The sequence below is a fragment of the Stenella coeruleoalba genome (genome assembly GCF_951394435.1).
Source record: "Stenella coeruleoalba genome assembly, chromosome: 14".
In the NCBI taxonomy this organism is placed as follows: domain Eukaryota; kingdom Metazoa; phylum Chordata; class Mammalia; order Artiodactyla; family Delphinidae; genus Stenella; species Stenella coeruleoalba.
The window spans coordinates 42,855,541-42,878,193 of NC_137160.1; the positions used below are offsets into that span (position 1 = coordinate 42,855,541).

The 22,653-nt window shown below is 43.2% G+C and overlaps 1 protein-coding gene across 2 annotated transcripts in view; it reads left to right on the plus strand.

Annotated features, from left to right (window-relative positions):
• The window catches only part of GAREM1 (GRB2 associated regulator of MAPK1 subtype 1), a 209,143-nt gene that overhangs the window by 130,280 nt on the left and 56,210 nt on the right, over positions 1–22,653 (plus strand). For both annotated transcript variants that reach the window (XM_079943353.1, XM_079943354.1), the window contains one exon: positions 21,150–21,280. In XM_079943353.1, coding sequence (XP_079799479.1) covers positions 21,150–21,280 — 131 coding nt within the window. The remainder of the gene's footprint in view (positions 1–21,149; positions 21,281–22,653) is intronic.

A 22,653-nucleotide genomic window follows, 5' to 3' on the forward strand; every position in this document is an offset into this window, starting at 1 on the left:
GCTCTCAGGCTTGGGTGGAACAGAAACAGACTGCTCCGTTCTCCCTACAGATCACACTCTAGCCTGCATAGAGATCGGCATCTTTTCCCCAAACTAGTCACAGCTGCTCCCACCCTCACCCCCATTATTTACACCAGGGTTGAGTACCTAGAGATAATTCCAAAATTTAAAAAAAAAAGAAATCAACACCAGGTGAAGCGTCATTGTCAGCACGGGAAGAGTCTTTGGAGCAGCTAATGAGGCAAAGGATAAGATGTGCTGCTGTGAGCCAGCCGCCTCTTCACAGGAAGTCACACAGACTTGCAGTATTCGGGGCTCTCCTGAGTGAAAACCAGTAGGCCAGGTTCCCACTTGGTTGGAGTTTAGCTAGCTAGCTCGAGAAGTAATGTCAGTTACTTGGGAACTCTTGAAGTTCTGACTTGGAGAACTGGATCCCAACAGTGCCTTTAGGGGCCTTCGTCTTCTGAGGATGCACTCCTGCCTCCTAAAACCTGGCTCTTGTAGTCATAATGACTTGTAATGGCCAGAGCCCTGGTCTCCTCCATTCCTTCTCCTTGACTCTGTAACACCAGACACCAGCAGGAGCCGTCCTTGAAACTCTACCTCCCACTGTCCGTGGCGGTCCACTCTCCTGGCTTCTCTCCATCTTTTCAATTCCTTCTTTGTCTTCTTTGGTTCATCCCTGCTGTGTTGGCCTTAAGACTCTGCCTGTTTCTCTTTCTCTTTCTCCCTCTCCCTCCCTCCCTCCCTCCCTCTCTCTCCCTCCCTCCCTCTCTCTCCCTCTCTTTCTCTCTCTCTCTCTCTCTCTCTCCCTCTCCCCCCTTCTCTTCACGTCTCCCTCTCTTCATCTCTACAGAAAACCTAACCCTCCCAGCTTCCAGTGTCACCTCCTGTAGGTGACTCCTTACTCTTGACCTCTCCCATTCCAAAGTTCCACTGACTGCTGAATACACTTCCACTTTATCATCTCAGCTTCAACTTATCTGAGGAAAAAAAAAAATTTTCACCCCCTAAACCCTGCAGTGTCTGTTTTTGTCATTGTCATTTCAATCCATGTCATAGACCCCCATGTTGGTCCCCATACTCTTTCTCCTTTGTGCCACTGTTCCCAGGAGAGGGCTCAAGCAGACTTGCAGGGACGTGTATGAGGTCGTTTCCACGTACGAAGCACTAAGCGCCAAGCACCGCACTGAACTCTTTCCTGGGCCCTGTCCCACTCAGTCCTCACAGCTTCCTGTCAGCTGACCAGTGGGAAGGGACTGTGCTCTCTCTACCCAGAGGTGGGAGCAGACATCGCCCTTTCCCCTCCTCCCCTCGGGACATCCCAGGACTGACTGTGTACTTTGGAATAGGAAGAGGGTGTGGATTGTCAATCCAGGCTGCCCGTGAGGGCAACGCCCTTGGGGATTCTGTAGCTGGAGACTCAAGTGCCTTCCCTCCTTCTTTGCCCCCCTCCCTTTTTGGAGTTGCAGGACTTGGTTCTGGGGTGCCTTCCCTGTGCCGGGCTCCTTTGGCTCTGCCTGGGGGAGGAGAAAAATACACGGCTGGCATAGGCTTCGGCACTGAGTCTGAAAGAGGGCAAGAGGAGGAGCCGGGAGGAGTTCAGTGTGCCCTGACCAGTGGCAGCTTCGCTCTGACGTCCTGCCTTCCTGGCGCTCCTTCATTCATTCAACCAGTCTGTCTGTGTGTATCGCAGAGGGACGCTGGGCAGCACGCTGGACACTCAGCCCCAGCTCTCCCCTGTGACCGGAAGAAATGCACTTTTTACAGCTCATTTTATAGTTGATTTCACTGGAACCATGGTAAGTGCCACAAGTGTGTGGCAGGCACTTGTTGGTCGGGGCTCTTCGCCGCGCTGTCTCCTGGCTTTCCACGTGAGGAGTCGTGGTGCAGGGTGGCCACTGGGCGAGGCGCACACCCCGTGCGCCAGCAGGGCGTCCTCTGCCCACAGCATGGCAGTAGGTGGAGCCCACCCACCCGTCGCCAAGTCCATCAGGCCAGCCCCGCCCAGGGCTCCACCTGCGCTCAGGTATTCTTACCACCTCCGGCGTTTTCTCCTCACTCTTCCACCTCCACGTTCTCGAATCACCCAAAGCCCAGCCCACCCTCAGGGCCTCCCTCGTGTCCCAATTTCTCCTCTGTCCCAACAGTGCCCTTGTGCTCTGTCTCTCCTCTAATATTATAGCTGATGGCTCTTCTGTGAGGAGTTGTTACGGGTTCTCAAACTCCATACAGGCACTGGCAGTAGCAGGATCCCCTGGAAACTTGTCAGTAATGCAGTCTCAGTCCGCCGGCCCCTACCGTCAGAATCCGAGCTGGCGGTGGGCCCAGCAGGCTCTGCTGCAACAAGCCCTCAGGTGATGTTGATATACACCAGTTTGAGACCCACTAGTGGTGTCTCCTTTAGAATTTAATGGTGTGTTACCTTATTTTCTTATTTCATGTTTCATAGGTTAATATTTTGTTTCCACAGCGAGATTGTAAGTCTGCTATTTTGCCTACATTTCGTCTCTTTACACAGTGTTATTAACAGTTTAATATACATTTGGTTGCACCCCTGAAAGCTGTTCCAATCAATTTTCACCAATTTCCATATGACTAGTAATTTCATCTTGGTCTGCTTAGGAATCCGTGGTATACGTAGAGCAATAGTAAATTCTTCACAATCTCTGAAACCAGTTGAGAAGCTCTTATTGGTATAGAGTGCATAACACAGGAAGGGCTGTAACCCGCAAACCATTCTTTATGGGTTTAAGTGTGGGAGAGAAATGTTCTTAAGATGATTAGATTTTGCTACCCACACAATGGATGGCAATAGAATGGAACGGGTTGGGGGGGTGGGGACTTAGTATGACATCAGTTTGATGGAAATGATGAAATAAAAGAAGGGGGAACAGATTTTTTGTGAGTTAAAGTACGTGGTTAGGTTGGAAGGTATTTCCCACTTCAAAGGCTAGGGTCTAGTTATGTTGGCATGTTTCTCTGGGGGGGCCTGTATGAATTTTGAGGAGAATGCTGTAAGGCACCTGTTGTTTCAAGGGAGAATATTTTTAATGTGTTGATCAAACCCAATGCTTGACCTGTAAGACATTCAAACTTTTCCCTTCTTTTCTTCTTTCTTTTTTCCTTCCCTTCTTTCCTTTATTCTTTCCTTCCTGATATATTAAAGTGTTAAAGATACTAGTGATAGATTTTTCTCTAGAAATAACAGTCTGGGAGAAGAGTTTATTTATTCTATTTCATCATGATAGTCCTTTACCTTCCCACCCTCCCATATGCAGCCATTTAAATGTGATTCTGGTGCCTTCTTTCTTTGGATGTGTTTTTATGAAAGCACAATGGTTTATGTGCAAGTACTTTAGATTTACATAAATTATACTGTGTTTTAAGTCTCATATTTTTTTTCCATTCAGCCCTGTGTTTTTAAGGATCCACTATGTTTTTCTTTTTTTATTTACTTATTTTAAATTTATTTTATTGAAGTATAGTTGATTTACAATGTGTTAATTTCTACTGCACAGCAAAGTGATTCAGTTATACATATACACACATTCTTTTTCATATTCTTTTCCGTTATGGTTTATCACAGGATATTGAATATAGTTCCCTGTGCTTTACAAAGATCCACTATGTTTTTAAAATCCATTCTTGTTTTACTGTGTGTTCATATGCTCTCCCAAGAATGGGCAGCAAAAACCCTGCTGCTCTGAGCATCCTCCTGCATTCTCCTTATGCTCTTGTTTGAACATTTCTTGGGGATGTGAACCCAGGAGTGGAATTGCCGGCCTTAGAAGTTTGTAGAATTAATTTTACTACCTGGTGTCAGATCGCTCTCCAGAATGGCTGCCCCAGCCTCACTCCCATCACAGTCTAACAGGATTCCTTACCCACATCAGGAATTCACCATTTTTGTCTAATGAATGTGAAGTAATAGCTCTTCATTTGCATTTATTTGACTATTCAGCTTCTTGTCACCTGCTTGATACTTTTTTTTTTTTCCCTGCCTCCTGCTCTGTAGGATAGCCTTCTTGGTAGATTGTCTGTTCATTTTCTGGCCTACCATTGTGTTAGCGGTGGTGTCTTTTTTGGTGATTTGCGGCATTACATGGACCAGTTCAGATATCAGTCTCTTTTTCAGTTTTGGGCTTCGCAAGCGTCACCTGTTCCATCACTGCTCTGCCAACTTTTCCCATGAAATCCTTTACTGAACAGAAATCCTTAATTTTAATGTAATGTAATCGTTATTTGGCCCTATAGTTTCTGCTTCTGAAGTCCTTCCTTGCCTGTAGGTGATGTCAGGTAGGGATTCATTTTTAGTTTTTCTCTGCATAGTGAGCCAGTTTTACCACACCGAAGTCTGAATATCTTTTCCAGTTATCTTTGTCACATAATATAATGTCGTCTTCCATTTCCCTAACTCTCTCGAAATTCATTCATTCCACAAAAGTGTTTGTATAAGTTGAAATGACTCAGAAGGCTAGAAGAATAAGCTGCCTCTCACTGACTAGTAAGAATAACACTCATGAAAACAATGTCAGCACACCCTTATTCTGGCCTTGGAAAGTTTCAGCTGGACTCCAGGTGGAAATAGAGTGTAATTGCCGAAAGAATCTATCTGTTGACATTGGCTATTCTACTTACAGGGAGTTGATGATATCAGCCCGCATGAACTCAGGTCCTGTCTCACTGTATCCTATAGTGATTAGGTTTATCAACCATCTAATCATTTCAGATTTATGAATTATTTACAGGGCACGCTAAACATGCTACCCTAAATTATTCACATCTTAAAAACTGGATAGGCTTCCCTAGTGGCACAGTGGTTGAGAATCTGCCTGCCGATGCAGGGGTCCGGGAAGATCTCACATGCCACGGAGCAACTAAGCCTGTGCGCCACAACTACTGAGCCTGCGCTCTAGAGCCCGAGAGCCACAACTACTGAAGCCCGCTCGCCTAGAGCCCGTGCTCCACAACAAGAGAAACCACAGCAGTGAGAAGCCCTTGCACCACAAGGAAGAATAGCCCCCACTCACCGCAACTAGAGAAAGCCCACGCGCAGCAACAAAGACCCAACGCAGCCAAAAATAAATAAATTAAATAAATTTAAAAAAAAAACTGGATAGGCGTTGGAAAAATTCAAATGTATGTAAATGAGAGAGAAGGAAACACAGAGACTTGTATTTTTTTTCCCGGTAATCTCTGAGTGTCTGAAATATCCTTAGCACTCTGCACGCTGCCTTGAACAGAGTACTAAGTAAATAAATCATATGCTTTGAACTGTTATATTAGTTTGACTAATAGTTAAAATAGGGAGGGAAAATGAACTCAGCCCTTATTTTCATTTCTCTTATTGAATCCAGGCAATAAGAAAACAATATTTATCATCTTACTATTAATCAAATGCATACTGCTCTTTGCTGAATATTCTTGTACATACATGGCCTAATTTAATCTTTGCAACAATCCCATGAAGTAGGTATCAGTTTCAAGTATTGCAATTCCTGTTTGTTTTCTTTGATACTGGTTTTCTTCACTATAAGCTATCATCACCTTAGTATAGTGAATTTTCTATATATATTTGCATATATATATATTTTGTATATATTTGCAAGGCCAAATGCTGCACTTTCATCCCTCTTCCTAGGAGCCAAATATTAATGAAGACAGTGTTAAGCCTCTGTATCAACATGGATATAATCTACCAATTTTTTGATGATTACTCCTAATTTGACAGATTATTAGCCATCATTTCCATTCAGCATCTATATGGGTTCTCAAATGTTATAAATTCTTACAGTTGCCTTCTAACATCCCTGGCACGTCAAATGTTTTTGGTTTTTATTTTTAAAGAAATAAAATTCTACAACCAGAAAAGGAAAAAGTCAAATCCCCTTAGCACAGTTTCAGAAATCACAGTCACTGACTCACCCCTTATTGTTCTTTTTAAATTTCCCCCAGAGATTTAGGTTTTTTAAAAGCCTGATCTTACATTAGAAACAAGAGTATTTTTATTTAAATGTATCTCTGTGCCCTGACAAAGTCACTCCTCTCTGTAAGAGTCCTTCTTCTCTCCAGCCTTGTTTATCCCATCAGACATTCCTGCCAGAAGCAGCCCTGTTTACATAACTGCCCCCGTTGGATGGAATATTTTACTGAGCGCAGCCCTGCGCTCACACCACAGCCTGTTTAACATGGAACAGGGACAGACCTGAAAGGCACTAGAGAATGCTCAGTGAGCTCGATCTGCAGTGAATAAAAGTGGAGGCATTTGGATGAAAATGAAGCTTTGCAAAAAGGGAGCAAGTGCAGGGACGTGTTGTCAGCAAAGACCAAAGCAAACCAAAGAGGAGAGAGTAGTTCTCTGGTGAAGGGATGGAGGGGAAAACCTTCCGATGGTTCTGGAGTGTCGGACATAGGTATGTATTTACTGTTTGAAAGCATGCCATTCATGAAACCCTTGAACAGAAATGGAGCCCTAGGTCTCAGAGCCACAGCATGGCTATTGCTTCTCCATTTTTTAATTAAAAGAAAAAGATTTAACAGGAACGAAGGGCTCTTTGTCCTGTAGGGCCTTTTCCTTTTACTAGAGTTTCTGTTTTCGTACTGCAATTTTGACTGATTTCTAATAAGCGTAGGACTCTCCTCCACAGCACTGTGGTCACAAACATATTAGAGTAATTGTGTTTTGAGGGTGATACAGTCTAACTGGAATTGCTCTGCATTGAGCAGAGGGTACAGTAGGCAGCTTGTCGTAGAGAAGATAAAATTGGCCATCTCCCATGCTTTGTCCTTCTGTCCCAGAACCAGGTGGCCGTGCTCCACCCTGAATCCACATCTTCAGCATTTCTTTCTCCTCTCTTCCTCCCAGCTACCTGGCTGCCAATTGTGCCGCTTCTTTAAATTTAGAATGCTTCTTAATGGCTCCTCTTCTGGAGTTTTGCCCAGATTAATATAAGAAGGAGCTAACGCTGTTCTCCTAACCAGTACCACATTCCAAAGAGTATCGTGATTACATTCCTTTTCATTCGTGACAGGTACATCTTTATCTCATTTGACTTCGCTCTGATGTTCATTGAGCCCTTATCAAGTGCCTCTCATCAAGTGAAACCCTTTATGTAAGTTTAATCATCCCAATAGCTGATGTTATGTTAGTGTTACCGCCCTTGCATTATGGAACTAGGAGACACACGGAGGTGTAGAAGGTCATGACTTAACCAAAGTTGCCCAGTGGGAGGGAGAGCCAGGATTTCAACTCCAGAAGTTCATATGCTTAACTGCTGTGTGAAGATGTAGAGGCAAAATGATAACCAATGAGTACGTGCTAAGCCATGAGAACAGAGCATGCCTGGCTCCAGGAGTGCCATACCTCAGCTCTGCCCTTGTATCGACTGCAAGCCTTTGAAGAGTTGCCTTGTTGGTGTGTGTGTATATATGTATATGTGTATGTATTTATATATACACATACGTACTCTTTATTTCAGAGTAGTTTTAGTTCCAGAGCAAAATTAAAGGGGAAGGTACAGAGATTTCCCATATACCCCCTTCCCCTACACAGACACAGCCTCCTCCATATCACCATGCCCCGCCAGAGTGGTACCTTTGTTAAAACTGATGAACCTCCATGGACACATCATTATCACCCAAAGGCCGTAGTTTACATAACGGTTCACTTTTGGTGTTGCACATTCTGTGTGTCCAGACAACTGTATAATGACATGTATCCACCATTATAGAATCATACACAATAGTTCCACTGCCCTAAAAATCCTCTGTTCTCTGCCTACTCATCTCCCCCTCTCCACTAATCCCTGAAAACCACTGACTTTTTTACTGTCTCCATAGTTTTGCCTTTTCCAGAGTGTCATATAGTTGGAATGATACAGTCTGGAGCCTCTTCAAACTGGCTTCTTTTTCTTAGTAATAAGCATTCACGTTTCCTCTACATCTTTTTTATGGCTTGATTGCCTCGCTTTTTGTAGCTAAAGAATTTGGTGAAAATGTACCCCTAGCCCTTACAGAAGTGCGATTTAGGACCTCTCCAGTATGTTTTCATTGAGTGTCTCTGCTAGCTTTTCCATCTTTAAGTCCATGCACTGAGCCAAGGTGGGTGTTAAAATTTGAGGATTCTCCCCACCCCCCTTTGATTATGCCGAGTACGCTCTACATCAGAGTTTTAAGAAACCATTCGTGTTTCTCTACATGGAGTTTTAATCAGTTCAGTTTTGGCCTGAAGGTTCAAAACTAAATCCCTTATAATCAAGGCACTTTTTTTCCTAATGAAAACCACAGCTTGAGCAGCTGCTTGTATTATTGTCTCTCCTCTGTGGTCCCACTGGTGTGTGGGAGTTTACTGTTGGGCTGTGGAAAAGGGAGCAAATGAGAATCCAAGAAAGGGGTCATGTTTCAATAGAGGAAGAATGGTGGAATGTTAAAATCCTTGAGTGTTTTCCTCACCCTCCCCACACTTTGGACATGCAGTTTGGCTCTCTTTTTCCTTTTTAAATACTTCCATAAGGCATGGAAGAGAAGCATATATCATATGAACCGTAGTATTGAAAACTCTTAGACCTCAACTTTGATTCTATACAGAATACCTTCATTTTTGCCTGTAGTTGTAAAATGACAACATAACTTTAAAGTCTTTCTGTGTTGTGTATGTCCATATTTTGTCCATCTGCGTTGGTGGGGTCTTCCTCTCCTTTGTCTGGGTTGAAATTGTGTTTATCTGTGTGTAATTTTTTTTCTTGCATCAATTTCTGTCTCATTTTCTTTTTTAAATTTGTTTCCATATCTCCTTTTCGCCTCATTTTCCCTGCTTCCCATTTTCTCTTAACCTTTGTTTTCCCTTCATTTTTTTGTACTATGTGATTTTAAGCTCTACAAATAAAAATTGAAGTTTTACTTTTGCTGTTTGTAACTTTTTATGTAACTCTTTAATGTAGATAAATAGATCATTTTCTATTTCTCCAAAAGGATCCTACCTCAAATAAAATTGCTTTTTACTTATTAGAACCTTGATTTTTTTTTTTAATGTGGGTTTTTGATCCATAATAGAAGCAGCTGCTTCATCCCAGCGACTAGTTCCAGTGCTAGAGATTAGAAAGAGGAGCTGGGTTCTCTTTCCACTGAATGGGTGAACTATTGGTGACACTGTGTACCTTCTATGCTCCAGTCACCCTAAGTTACCCAGAAGTGAAGATAGGTTTTATCATGTAACCAGTTGCCAGGGTCATTGTGGGGATTAAACAGGACCATCTGAATAGCCCTCCACACTATCAAAGAAGAATTCGTTGCATATGTAAATAGTAAATGACCCTTCTTCCTACTAACTTTGGGGAACTTTTTCAGTAACCGACAAGGCACAGTCAGCTCCCCTCTCTGTCAACCTCATCCTGAGGAGGGAGGTATTAGTGGCTTGGGGAAGCAGCACAGTAAAAGTGGGCTTAGGGTGAGAACGCACGAGTGACCGTCCTGGGCTCGCTATTGACTTGCTGTGACCAAAGACATATTCCTTAATCTCTGCCAGCTTCAGTTTCCTCGTGGGTAAAGTCTCTAATAATCCCCGCCCACTACTGTGGATTGTTGAGTGAGGTTGAAAGCAGGCTCTCGGTGGAGTCATCGTGACATGGCTCCAGTCCAGAGGCTCAGACTCCTTTTTCTTTTGTTATTTTGTCTTTCCACATCCTATCGAGTCTCTTTCTTAAGAAGCTGGTCACTTGGTATGCGATTCTGTCTTCTGATTCTTTGTCAGTGCTGCCATTTAACATGTTCTGGCCTTCAGAGTCAGGCAAGACCTACCATCATCCGTTACCACGTTTCGATGGAATACCTGTGGTAGAGGCCAGAAGTAGAGGGAGCTCGGCTATGTCCAGGCAGAAGGCTGTCAGCAGTGTAGGTCTTAAATGAGCTTGCTCATAAGCTTAGGCTAAAAGCTGTAAACGGAGGCCTCCCACTTAAAGTCATCCTTTCAATTTGAGGCAAAAGGAAGCACCCCAAGAGGCTAGACTTCCCACCTAAATTTCTCAAATATTTCCTGATATCTGCCCACTCACATGGCATCACGTCAGTCAATATTGTGTTAAGCCCTGTTCAAACCACAGCCACTCCCTCCTGTCTCGTAGAAACCCAGGGTAGTCCCTGGGTTAGAGGAGACTTTTTTATTTGAGTGAATCATTAAAAACTATTAATAACTAGGTGCATTTACATTTTTTAAAAAATCCAGGTTTCCTGCCTCTGGAAATCAGCAGGTGCTGGAGCTCTGAGGTGGCCATCTCCACCTTTTTACTAATTTTACTAATTTACAGCTTCTCTGGTCATGTAAATATTTGATTTTGGTACTCTGGAAGAAATACATACATATTATATATATTTACATACACACATATATATGTATTTCTCCTACTCTGAACGCCTGTTCTTCAAAGCAAGCATTTAGTAAGTTTCTAGTATGGACTCAAATTGAGCTGTCAGAGAAGCAGAAGACATGATTCCTGCTGTCAGGGTGCTTGTGGTCTAAGAGAACAATACAAAAACAGGTGAAATAAGTAGGGAATAGTTCAACAAACTCCGGTGATAAATATGAACAAAGATCAGCATGGGCTGAGGTTGTGAGGGAGAGCTTCATGGATGACATTGGACTTGAGCTCATACTGAAATTCATTCCCTCATTCAGCTGTTATTAATTAAGTAGCTGCTATGTGTCTTGCACAGTATTGGGCACCGGGAATAAATAGGTGATTGACACACCCCCTGCTTTCTTTAGAGAGTTTACTGTTTAGTTTACAAAGACATGTAAACAAATGAGAATGATAAAATTTACATGCTTGGATAAAGATCTATAGACAGTGAGATCACACAAGAGTGCGGCCAGGTATATACCTGAGCTAAGAAGATTTTTGATAGAGTAGGTGAAGCGTGAATTGGTTTTGGATGAATAGCTTGGCCAAACCTGGGAATAGAGAAAAGGCATTCCAGATCTTGAGTTCAGTATAAGAAGAAGTATAATTCACTTGGATGGATCTAGATGGATTTTAGCATAATGAGAGGAAAGTAAGGGTCAGATCTTGGAGGGCCTATATATTCTCTACAAAGTTAAATTTTACAGGAGGTGGAAGGCCTCCAAAGTCCTTTAATCAGAGGGTAGAAGGGCATACACCCCCACCCCCAGTCTGTCCTCCACTGCCTCCACCCTGCCCCTCCCCAGAGGCTGACCAGCAGGGCGAAATCAGCAGACTCTCATGCCCTTTGATTTCCAGCTAAGTTCAGCCATTGGATAGATAGCCCCAGCAGGAGATGGGCGGGTCAAGGGAGGAAGCTGGTCATGGTCTTTATATTCTCCAGCTTCATGGCTCCCTTGAAGGATAGCTTGGGAACAGCTGCTTCTCCCCTTCTCAGGGCAACCTTATTTACATAACGTTCTCCTTCCTGTAACTAGTCCCTCCCCCTGGCACCACAGGCCTATGGTGGTGACCTCTTCTCTGATACTGTCCCTAGCTTCTCACTCTGCTTCCCCTGCAGCCCACCCACACCATTATCAGTGACCCTGTTGTAAATAAATCCTCTGCAAATTATCCTCATTTAAAATATGATTCAACTTTAATTTTAAGCACTAGTGGAAAGAATAGTTTTCTGGAATGGAAGTCAATGGGTAAAGCAATCAACTGGTAAAACTGGCCAAAGCGAGAGATGTTGTAGTTTGTTCAAGAAAGGGAATGGAGTTGAATTGACACCAGTTGAACGTGAGGGATTAGGGAAAGGGAGGGGTTAAGGATGACCACCCGGGGTTCTGACTTGGGTGGCTGCTTGATTCAGAAAGTAGAAAGATGAGTTCAGTTTTGCACGTGTTGATTTTTTTTTAATTAATTAATTTATTTATTTTTGGCTGTGTTGGGTCTTCGCTGCTGCACATGGGCTTTCTCTAGTTGCAGTGAGCGGGGGCTACTCTTCGTTGCAGTGAGCGGGCTTCTCATTACGGTGGCTTCTCATTGCGGAGCACGGGCTCTAGGCACGCGGGCTTCAGTAGTTGCAGCACGCGGGCTCAGTAGTTGTGGCTCATGGGCTCTAGAGCACAGGCTCAGTAGTTGTGGCGCACGGGCACGTGGGCTCAGTAGTTGTGGCTCACGGGCTCTAGAGCACAGGCTCAGTAGTTGTGGCACATGGGCTTAGTTGCTCCACGCCATGTGGGATCTTCCCGGACCAGGGATCGAACCTGTGTCCCCTGCATTGGCAGGCGGATTCTCAGCCACTGCGCCACCAGGGAAGCCCCGCATGTGTTGATTTTGAGAGAGATCTTTGTGGAAGAAGTGTTGGAGATATGCACCAGGTATTGGGTAGACCAATGCGGAATTCAGGAGAGATCTGGCTGGAGGGAATGTTGGTGTGCTGTCAGCTTGTAGGTGGTCCTTGAAGCCAAGGTGATAGAGGGGGTCCCCCAGGAGAGCTGAGAGAGTGGGAGGCCCACAGATGGATACCAGAGGTTTCGGCTCTCGTTTCGTTTTATTTACACACAGAAAGTCAGCCACTGGGCTGAAGGGAAGGCGAACGGTAAAACCAGGGCTGTGAAAGGAGATTTACCGCAGGCCGTGCTCATCACCAGGAGTGATAGGGACCAGGGAGGCATGAATCATGGGGAGCCCCACCTTCCCAGTAGCACGAGACTGACTTCTCACTGCCTGTTGACCATAACTTCCCAGCCAGTAGCAAACGGGACAGAACTGAATTTGGCCACCTCTGACTCTCTCTGTTATCTCTACGCATCTCAGCATCGTTGCTGTCTCTTCTTCATTAGCAAAATTTATTTCCATTTTTCATTTCTGACAAGTGACCTTCTTTCCCTCTGAGTAAAGGAGAGCGTGTGGTCCTACCGTCTGTTCAGCATCATACAGGTGCTTGAAACTTAGACGCCTCACGTAGGACTTTGGGCCTCTTAGCTGTCTGTGCCTAATGTATCATCTCTGTTGAGGCGAATCACTGTGATTATCTTGAGGGACACACACCAAAGAATGGATATTTTCTAGATGAGAGTTATTCCCTGTCACCAGACTAATTATGTAATATAGTTTTAGAAGCACGTCATGAAAACAGTGCAATAATAGTACCAGTCTTTGCTTTTTACATATTACCTTCAATTTCTTTAACCTGTCATCGAGGATCGTGGTGTTGGATTCGTTCCTGGGAATTTCAGGGTCCTGCTGAGAGAACAGCTCTCACAATGGAGATGGTTTATGAAATTAACAAAACCGTTGAAAGACAATGCAGTTTCCTCCCTCTCCCGGAACAGGGTTTTGACAGTAACGTCTCAGAACAGATGTTTCAGCGATCTCCAAATGTTTTCATTTGGTGGCACAAAGACTCTGTTATTCATGAAATGGTCTGTTAAAAAAATTAGTTCCTCCATGTGGGGATTGTGGGAAGATGTGTTGTATAAATTGATTTCACATTTTGTCAGGAAACCGGCTCTTAACTCTTTAAATTGGCTCCAGGATTTGACTCTGACAGGTTCCGACTTCCAGGCTACAGCAGTCACAGGGAACAGAGCAACACAACGGCTCAGCATCTTTCCCAGAAAACTTCAACTTGACTCATCTGAGAGGGTCCTATTCTTTTATAGGAGAATAGAAGCCATAAAATACAGTGAGAGGAGGTGGGCACGTTTGCTTTTCATTTGCATTATTCTCCTAATACAATCCTCATGTGCAGCTTAACACATCTTGATTTTAGACTCGTATTTAAAGGGAAAACTGCCATTCTAAGATGAACATGGGCCGGCTTAGGGTGTAGTTTCAACTACCTTACAAGAGACCTCAGGATAACTACTTAGGTGTGTTGGTCATTTTCATTTCTGATGTCTGATGTCTTTCATTTCTTGATGTCTCCCTGCAGGACAGAGGTCAGCAAACTGTGTGGCCTCAGGGCCAGATCTGACCTGCTGCTTGTTTTTGTGAAGTTTGATTGGAACACAGATGTTGTAATTCATTTACATATCGTCTGTGGCTGCTTTTGAGATACTTCGCCAGAGTTGAATAGTTGTTAACAGAGGCCATTCAGCCCACAAAACCTAAAATATTTACAGAACAAGTTTGCCAACCCCTGAAATAGGAAGTTGCATATATCCCATGACCTGGTATTTAAAACATTACATTAAAACATTTGATACATTTAGATTTTAAAGGTATTTGTGGGGTGTAAGAAGTATAAAATATTTATTTGGTTTTAGACCATTAAACATATGACAAGAAAATGTTTAAAATAATAATATATGTACACAAAGAAACATGAACTAAAATCTTACAGGACAATATAAAGAAACTATATGGAAAAGAGGAGACAGAAGTTAATGGATGATATTGGATATTCAATAAACAGTTAAAAGAATGAATGAGAGGAATCAGTTTTTCTGATGTACAGTATGTTCAGATGTGAAAACATTTGGTCATATTTAGCTGCTACTTTGTTTTTATTCTTATTCTTTCATCTGTGTATGTTCATCATTCCCAGAATAGACTCTTGTCAGTGCTCCCATGCGTGTGCTTCTGAGGTCTTCCTGTCCATCTTTCCTGAGATGACACACACAGGTGAGACTAGAAGGTTAGAATTTATACAGCTTTACTATTGACATCACAGACACACCAGATAGGATTATTCATTTGGTTCATATGCCAGAATGTATTTGAGGCTGCTAACAGTAAGAGATCTCAGACACAAGAGAAAAATAACTAAAGAATGCTTGAAGAACGAGCACCCAAGTTGAAAGAGAAGAAAAACGGTGTTAAGGGGATAGAGGTGCTTTATATCAAGAAACCCAGGCTCTGTTCTTTGAACCAGAATATCAGCGATCACGACAGACAGAGCAAGGAAAAGAAAATATAAGCGTTCTGAAGCTGTTATTTCATGAGATGAAACATCCTATTTTATCAGGAGGTATTCCATCACATGATCTTTTTTACGGATGTGAACAGTATCTGCAGTTTTAAGAGAAGGCAGAGACGTTCTCTACCCACATGGATACAGCAACCACTAGCCACATGGGCTTTTGAGCGCTTGTAATGAGGGTAGTGTGAACAGAGGTGTGCCGCAAGTGTAAAACCTACATGGGATTTAAAAGACTTAATGTGGAAAAAATTTAATTAATGATTCTTATATTGAATTTAGATGTATTGGTTTAGCTAGAACCATATTATTAAAATAAATTTCACCTCTTTTTACTTTTTTAATGTGGCCATCATAAAACACATAATTGCATGTGTGGCTTGCGTTGTATTTCTGTGAGGCAGCACTATCTGTAGGGTGATGTCTCATCTGATGTGAAAGTGTTAGGATTTGGTGACACATCCTTGACTTGTGAATGTCTTTCTGAAGGGACAGAATGGAATTTAGTATAGGCATGTAGCTTTCGGGTAATCTGTTAGCTCAGAGATTGTACATCTACAGACCACTTGGCCTGCATACAGATCCTCCTGCCTTCGGAAAGCTTTTCTAAAATATTGATCAACATTTTAAAATAAGTTAAACTATTTCATGCTCGTGGAAAGATAATTTGTAGACTTTCATAAACTATACTTGGTTTAGTGATGGTAGCTCGACTTGGCTTCCAAATCTACAATTTATTTTGTTATTCTGCTAACAAATTAGACAATATAAATTACAGTTGCAGATAATTGGAAGTGTTGGCAAATATCTGATGTCTCTGTCAGATGATTCTGGGTATTCCCACCAAATGGACCCATAAATTTGAACTCTTACTCACTGGTGACTACTTTTTTCCCCTTGTGTATTACATCCTGGTGCTAAAAGACTGTTTCATCCTGGAAGATAGTTCCAGTTGCTTATCTAATCTGTTCTTTGGTTGGATTGGTCCCTGAAAAATATGTCTTGAGGTTCTGTACCTTATTCAGATTTGAATGATTTTTAAGTACACCATTGCTTTCTTTCTCTGTTGAGTGAAAACATTCATCTGTAGTTCAGAAACAAACCTTGTGTATAGTAATGTAGTTCACCTTTTATTTATAACTTTGAAAACCTGCAGTTATTTATGCATTGCTTCATTGTTTGCTAATTCCAGGACTATATTTATTACACAGTTATTAAGTACCTATTGACTTTAGACATGTTGAATTTGGTGCTAATGGGACTTCCAAGTATAAATATCCAACAGGCCCTTAGATGTCTCTAGAAGTGAAAAGAAATGTAGACTGTATCAAATATATTTATTATATATTTGTACAGTCGTTTGTACAAGAAAAATTCAAATGTTTAGCTTCACTGATCTTCAAAGAGATGCAGATTAATACAGGAAGGAGATGCTTTTCAATATGCATTGAATTGTCTAATTCAAAAAATACTCAGTGCTGGCAAGATTGTGCCCCAACTAGGAGGCATGTAGCCTATTCATAGAAATATAAATTGGTTTTGGTATTTTGGAAAAAAATACAGCTGTGCATGGTAAACATAAGGAATTGTGTATTATTCTTTGATTTAATAACCTCACACTAGAAAATTTATCCCTAAAATGTGAGCCAGAAGACAAAAGAAAATCTCTTTGCAGAAGAGGGAAGGGAGCCCAGAGTTGCTGAGTGGCTACTTGTGCTGAGTACTTTGCATCATCTCACTTAATCCCCACAGCAGCCCTATGAAGTGTCCCCACTTTACAGGCAAGGAAGCAAGGCTCAGACGGATTAGTAATTTGCCAGCATCATAAAACGTGTACATGACAGAGTTCCCACTTACATTAGGCACGTGCCAAACTCAGACTGACCATGTAAGAATAGAAAAATAGTTAAATCCATTATTAAGTGCTGTGCAAGTATTGTAAGTGTCATCACGTGGGAAAATGTAGGAAAATACAGAAAGAAACAGTATAAAACTGTAGATAAGCCAGTTGTTAAAAATTTGTACATAGACTAAGTAGAATAATGACAAATGAAAAGTTTAATTTGGCAGAATTTGTTTAAATAAGTAGTATTGAGATTACCATAATCTTTTTGATTTTTTAAAAATTGTTTTTTTTATGAAAAAGGTACAATCCAGCGTATTTTGTATTTTCAAATGTGTTATTCATCCCTCTACATTTTCTAAAAGGTACATGAGCTGTTATGTCTAGGTGCATCCTCTATTTTGTCCTCATCACCTATCCTTTAACTCTTGAAAATGCCTCCATCGAGGTTCATCGCTAGCAAAAGCCCTACATCCTTAAACCCTCCTCTGAAATTACTTTCATTTTGTTAAAACCCAAATCTGCATATGCCCTGAAAACACTGCTTCCTTGAAGGCCTCTCAGGTGGTAGCTCTATTTTTTTTTTTTTTGCCCCAGAGTTGAGGGGATATAAGTGTCTCTATGGTCTTCATTGCTACCCTGACCTTCACTGCTCCCTAAAAACTCAGCTGTAAATCTCTTGTCATCAGACAGCATCCCCTGCTCCCCCATTGTTGGTACATTCTCTACCAAGCCTAGGATTCCTCCCTCATTTCTCCATGGTTCTCACTCCTGGCTCACTGCCGTTCTCCCCAGCAGTGCTTCTCTCCTCACCCTTGGAGATTTCAGTGCTTACCTGTAAGATTCATTTGATACCCCTGGCTTCTCAGTTCCTTTAGCTTCTCACCACCACAATGCTTGCCTCCCATGGTCGCCCCCTCGACCACAGCATCGCCAACAACTCCATCCCTCCGTGATCTCAGTCGCATACATACCACTCTCTGACCTCTCTCCTCTGCCTGGTTCTCGAGCTCACTCCTCCAGGGCACGGAAATCAAGTCCGTCGGAACCTGCCATCCGTTGATCCCATGATTATTTTCATCCTCTTCCCTCCCTCCCAAGATGTTGGGTCCAGCTCAAGCTCCGTGAACTCCCTTGCATACATCCTGCCTGCTTTGTCCCTCTTTCACGTCTCATACTCACTTGGCAATTGGCTGAATCCAAATCTCTACCTGCTTCACGCCAGCCCCCGGGCGTCATACATTGGCTAGAGGAACACACACAACTAGAATGTTTGGTTTCATTTTCAGATGCTGACCATTAACCTCAAGTGGGAACTTAGGGCTGCCCACCAGACATATTATGGTATTCATTCTCACTGGATTTTTTTTTTTTGCGGTACGTGGACCTCTCACTGCTGTGGCCTCTCTGGTTGCGGAGCCCAGGCTCCGGATGCACAGGCTCAGCAGCCATGGCTCACGGGCCCAGCCGCTCTGCGGCATGTGGGATCTTCCTGGACTGGGGCACGAACCCGCGTCCCCTGCATCGGCAGGCGGACTGTCAACCACTGCGCCACCAGGGAAGCCCTCACTGGACTTTTTACAATCTTCTCCTCTTTCCTTAACCTCCAACACCTCCTTTCTCAACTTTATTCTCAACTGATGCCTTCCTTCCCACTTTTGCTGGAAATATTGAAGCAATAAGAGGGAGCTTCCCCCAGGTCCCACTGAACCTGCCACAGATGGACTCCTGTTGAAGGCCAGCTCCTCCACTCTGATGTCCCCCCATGTCCTCAAGGATGTGCTCCAGCAATCTTGCTCATCATCTGTGCGTCATTCCCATCAGCATCAAACATGCTGGCACTTCTCCCATCGTATTGAGGAAACAAAAACACTCTCTGGGCCCCATCCCACTTCCTCCCTTTAGCTACTACTCAGTGTCTCTTGTCCCCTCATCACAGAACTCCCCAAAACATCACCTGCTGTCCATTCTTGTTATTCCCAGCTCTCCTTTCTCAGGCTCTCAGGTTCAATCAAGCTTTGGCCCAGCTATTCCACTGCTCGTATCAAAATCCCCAGTTAAACACAAGCTGCTAAATCCAACAGTTCTCAGTCCCGTTTCACAGTCCTGTACACAGCATTTGACGTCACTCCCGCTTCTTCTCCTTGAGGCACTCGAATCACCTGGCTTCTAGAATGTAGCACTTCTGGATTTTTCTCTTATTTTCCTGGCCATTCCTTAGTCTCCCAGAACTCAAACCTTGGACCTCTTCTCAGTCTACACTTGAGACCGTGGTTGTCATCATTAAAGTGTCATGGCTTTGGGCTTCCCTGGTGGCGCAGTGGTTGAGAGTCCGCCTGCCGATGCAGGGGACGCGGGTTCGTGCCCCAGTCCGGCAAGATCCCACATGCCACGGAGCGGCTGGGCCCGTGAGCCATGGCCACTGAGCCTGTGCGTCCGGAGCCTGTGCTCCACAATGGGAGAGGCCACAGCAGTGAGAGGCCCGCGTACCTCAAAAAAAAAAAAAAAAATGTCATGGCTTTAAATATCATCCATGTTCCAGTGGCGCCCAGAGTTACTATTTCCAGCCAGACCTTTCTCCTGACATCCACACTTATGTATCCATCTAAGAGCTTTCGGGATATCTCTGTTTCTATGTCTAATAGACGTAACCTGTCCAGACTGAATTCCTGATCTTACCTCCTCATCTTACCCCTCCAGACCTGCCCATCTCAGTTAGTGGCAGCTCTGTTCCTTAGCCGCTCAGGCCACATTCCTCACTGCTTCCAAACCCTGGCCGTCTCATACCTGGATGATTGCAGGGCCCTCCTAACTGGTGTCTGGGCTTCTACGCCTGGCACCTTTACAGCGTGTCCTCAACACGGCAACTAGAGTGATTCTTCTGTAACGTTGGTTAAATCGCCTCTTCTGCACTTAGACCCCCCCAGGTGGCTCCCCATCGCACTCAGATGAAGAACCACAGTTCTGCAAAGCTGTGGACAACCTAAACCACCTGTTATTTCTCTGACTTTCTTTCTCTTCCTTCTTAGCTTCTACTCACCCCACTCCAGCCACAGCATGCCAAAGACGCACCAACCCATCCGCCTGAGGGTTTCTGTGTAGACTGTTGCGTGTGCTTAGAGCTCTAAGAACTCACTGCCCAGCTACATCAAAGTCACTGTCTCAGCCACGCCTACTCTGGCCACCCTGCGCTCTCCAACCCCCTCACCCTATTTTTAATGGTACTTCTCACCTTCTGGCATATCTTCTGCTGACTGATTGTATTTATCCTCTGTCTCCCACTTCAGTGTAAGCTTCAAAAGGACAGAGATTTTTATCTGGTCTCTTGATTGATTTATCTCCAGCATCTAGAATAATGCCTCCACCTAGTAGATGCGTTAAAGAAAATGTGTTGAAAGTATGAAAGTTTCCCTGTTTCTGCCTGATGCCCCGTGGACGCATGCAGAGAGATCTGCCTCATAATAGCTTTTCATTCCTTTTCAAGTTTCTCAAGTGTTATATTGTAAACAGTGTTCAGAAAATGACCACTAAGAAACATGGCGTCATGGACTTGACCGTATATGGTCTTTTATTCTAAACCGAAAGCAGCTCCTCCAGAATGTGGCAGCAGTATCACAAATACCAAAAACGTCCAAGCAGCATAATAGAGCCTTGACATTTTTAGGAATATGTTCAGAGTTCTTCAGAAATCCCCCAAATTATGGATACTTTCATAGTATATCCTACTCTCATGAATTTCACATGGTAGTGAAAAGGAAAGATGGAAGCTACGTGCTGCTCCAGATGCCGAGTGGCTCACTCACTGCAAGGGGGCTCCTCCCAGCGCCCGCCCCAGGCCCCTTGGTCTCAAGCCCCACGCGTGTGCCGCAGCCAAGCTATAGAATTGCAAATTATAGCAGCTCCTGAGCCCTCAGCATCGCCTGCGTATTGTTGAAACCAAGGATATCTGTGAAAGCTAAGGGTCCACGTATTATTTTATTCCATTGCACATTTTTTAAAAAATCAGTTCCCCCAGGCCTCTCAGCCTTGGTTTTAGAATATAATGTATGGGGGGGGGACATTATTACAACTAAATGACAATGTGACTTACGGTTACAAACAACATGAGCAACCATGTATATAACACGTTAAGTTTTCAATGTCGAGTTTACATTACAAGTAAGCATCTATCAGATTTGTTATTGATCCTCTGGTAATAAACTCTGAAAGTAGCAAAAAAAGAAAAAATATGTTCGCTTTCATTTTTAAGCTGATTTTTAAATAAATATCCTAGTTCAAGAAAACCTTTTGCCACGGTAACTTTTTCTTTTTTTAAATGATAATGCTCAGAAAGCCTTTGACAGAGAAGAGTGGGAGTAAGGAAGGGGGATGCTGTCGCCACGGTGACAGCTGTCCAGCGTAAACATCTCATATCTCTTCCGTTTATCACGTATTTCAGGGCAATTCAAGCTGCTGGAACAAGACCGAGATATAAAGGAGCCAGTGCAATATTTCAACAGTGTGGAGGAGGTGGCTAAAGCATTTCCTGAACGCGTGTACGTCATGGAGGAAATAACATTCAACGTGAAGGTAGTTCTGAAAGAACCAAAGATTTATCCTCACTAAGATAATTTAGCTTTCAGGTTGTTGTGTACACAGTAAGTGCTCATCTGTGCCTCTTAGGAGGTTCCGTCTTCCTAATGAGTTGGTGTCAATGGCCAAAACTGGTCTTATAAGAACTGTGCTGTAGCTGAGCTGACCCCCACCCCAAAGGTTACTACACTTAGTTAGCATTATCTTTGGCTAGAATAACTGCTAAGGCAGATCAAAGGTTATTTTCCTTTTTTAACATTTGGACTTTATTCCCTAAGATGTAACCATTTTTTGGCCGTATCTTCTGTGAGGCTAGATGCTCCACTTGGAAGAGCAAGCAAAAGGCATATGGTGAATCTAATACCAAACACTTATTGAGAGAAAGAGGGACTTCCAGAGCATGCCCTGACATCAGCATGTATTCATTCTGTCTATATCAGTCTACAAAGGAGGGAAAATTGATGTATCGAATGTTGCCCAATAGGTACTTATTGATCCTTGTTTGTCAGAGGAAAGCTGAATACTGTTTACTGTGCTGTGTTGGTTTTGCATTCTTAAAGGGACAGTTCTGTCCCCTCCTACACAGTGAGCAAGCTCCTTGACGAGAGTCTGGTTAGAAGAGGGACTAACCAGAGAAGCGATGCCACCAACCAGGTCCAGCCTTGTTTCAGCCTGCAAACCCACTGCACTTTCTTCAGCCACGTCCACGATTACACTGACTCATTTGAGAAAGTGTTCACATTGAAAGGATTTTCTGTTTAACCTCATTTCAGCAGGAAGTCCAACTGAGTCACTGTTCTCTGAATATTTCAAGATTTAGGGAGCAGATGCCGGATTCTTGGAAATCTACTCTATGTGAAAAACAGACTACATGGTATCTTGGCCCAAGAACGCAAGTGTCTTTACAGGTGGGTCACTCCACCCACACTCCCAGGAAGCAGGGAGATGCCCAAGACAGCTTCCTTAGTGGAGAAGTGGCCCATTGAATTAGCTAAGTCATTCTTTCCCCCAGTTCTAAAACACAGCTGCCATAATCTGCTTCCTTTAGTTTTATTATTAAAATGATGTTGTATTTAGTAAAGTTCTTTACTCACCAAATTATGCTTATGTTCAGAATATTTACAATTTTTAACTCCTTCAGTGGCCCGGGCTGTGAGTCCTTAAGACAGCTTCTGTTGGTTTACATTGAAGATTTGTGAGAAAGTGTTCATTTTTAAACTTTCCAAGATTCATTGGCCAGAAGTTAATCAAATCCTATTTCATTAGTGTCTTGATTTGATTTAAATCTCTCCTTAAAACTTACATTTAGAATTAACTAAATGAAAAAAATTTTGTTTAGAAAGCAAAGTTAATACTGCAAAACTCTCTTC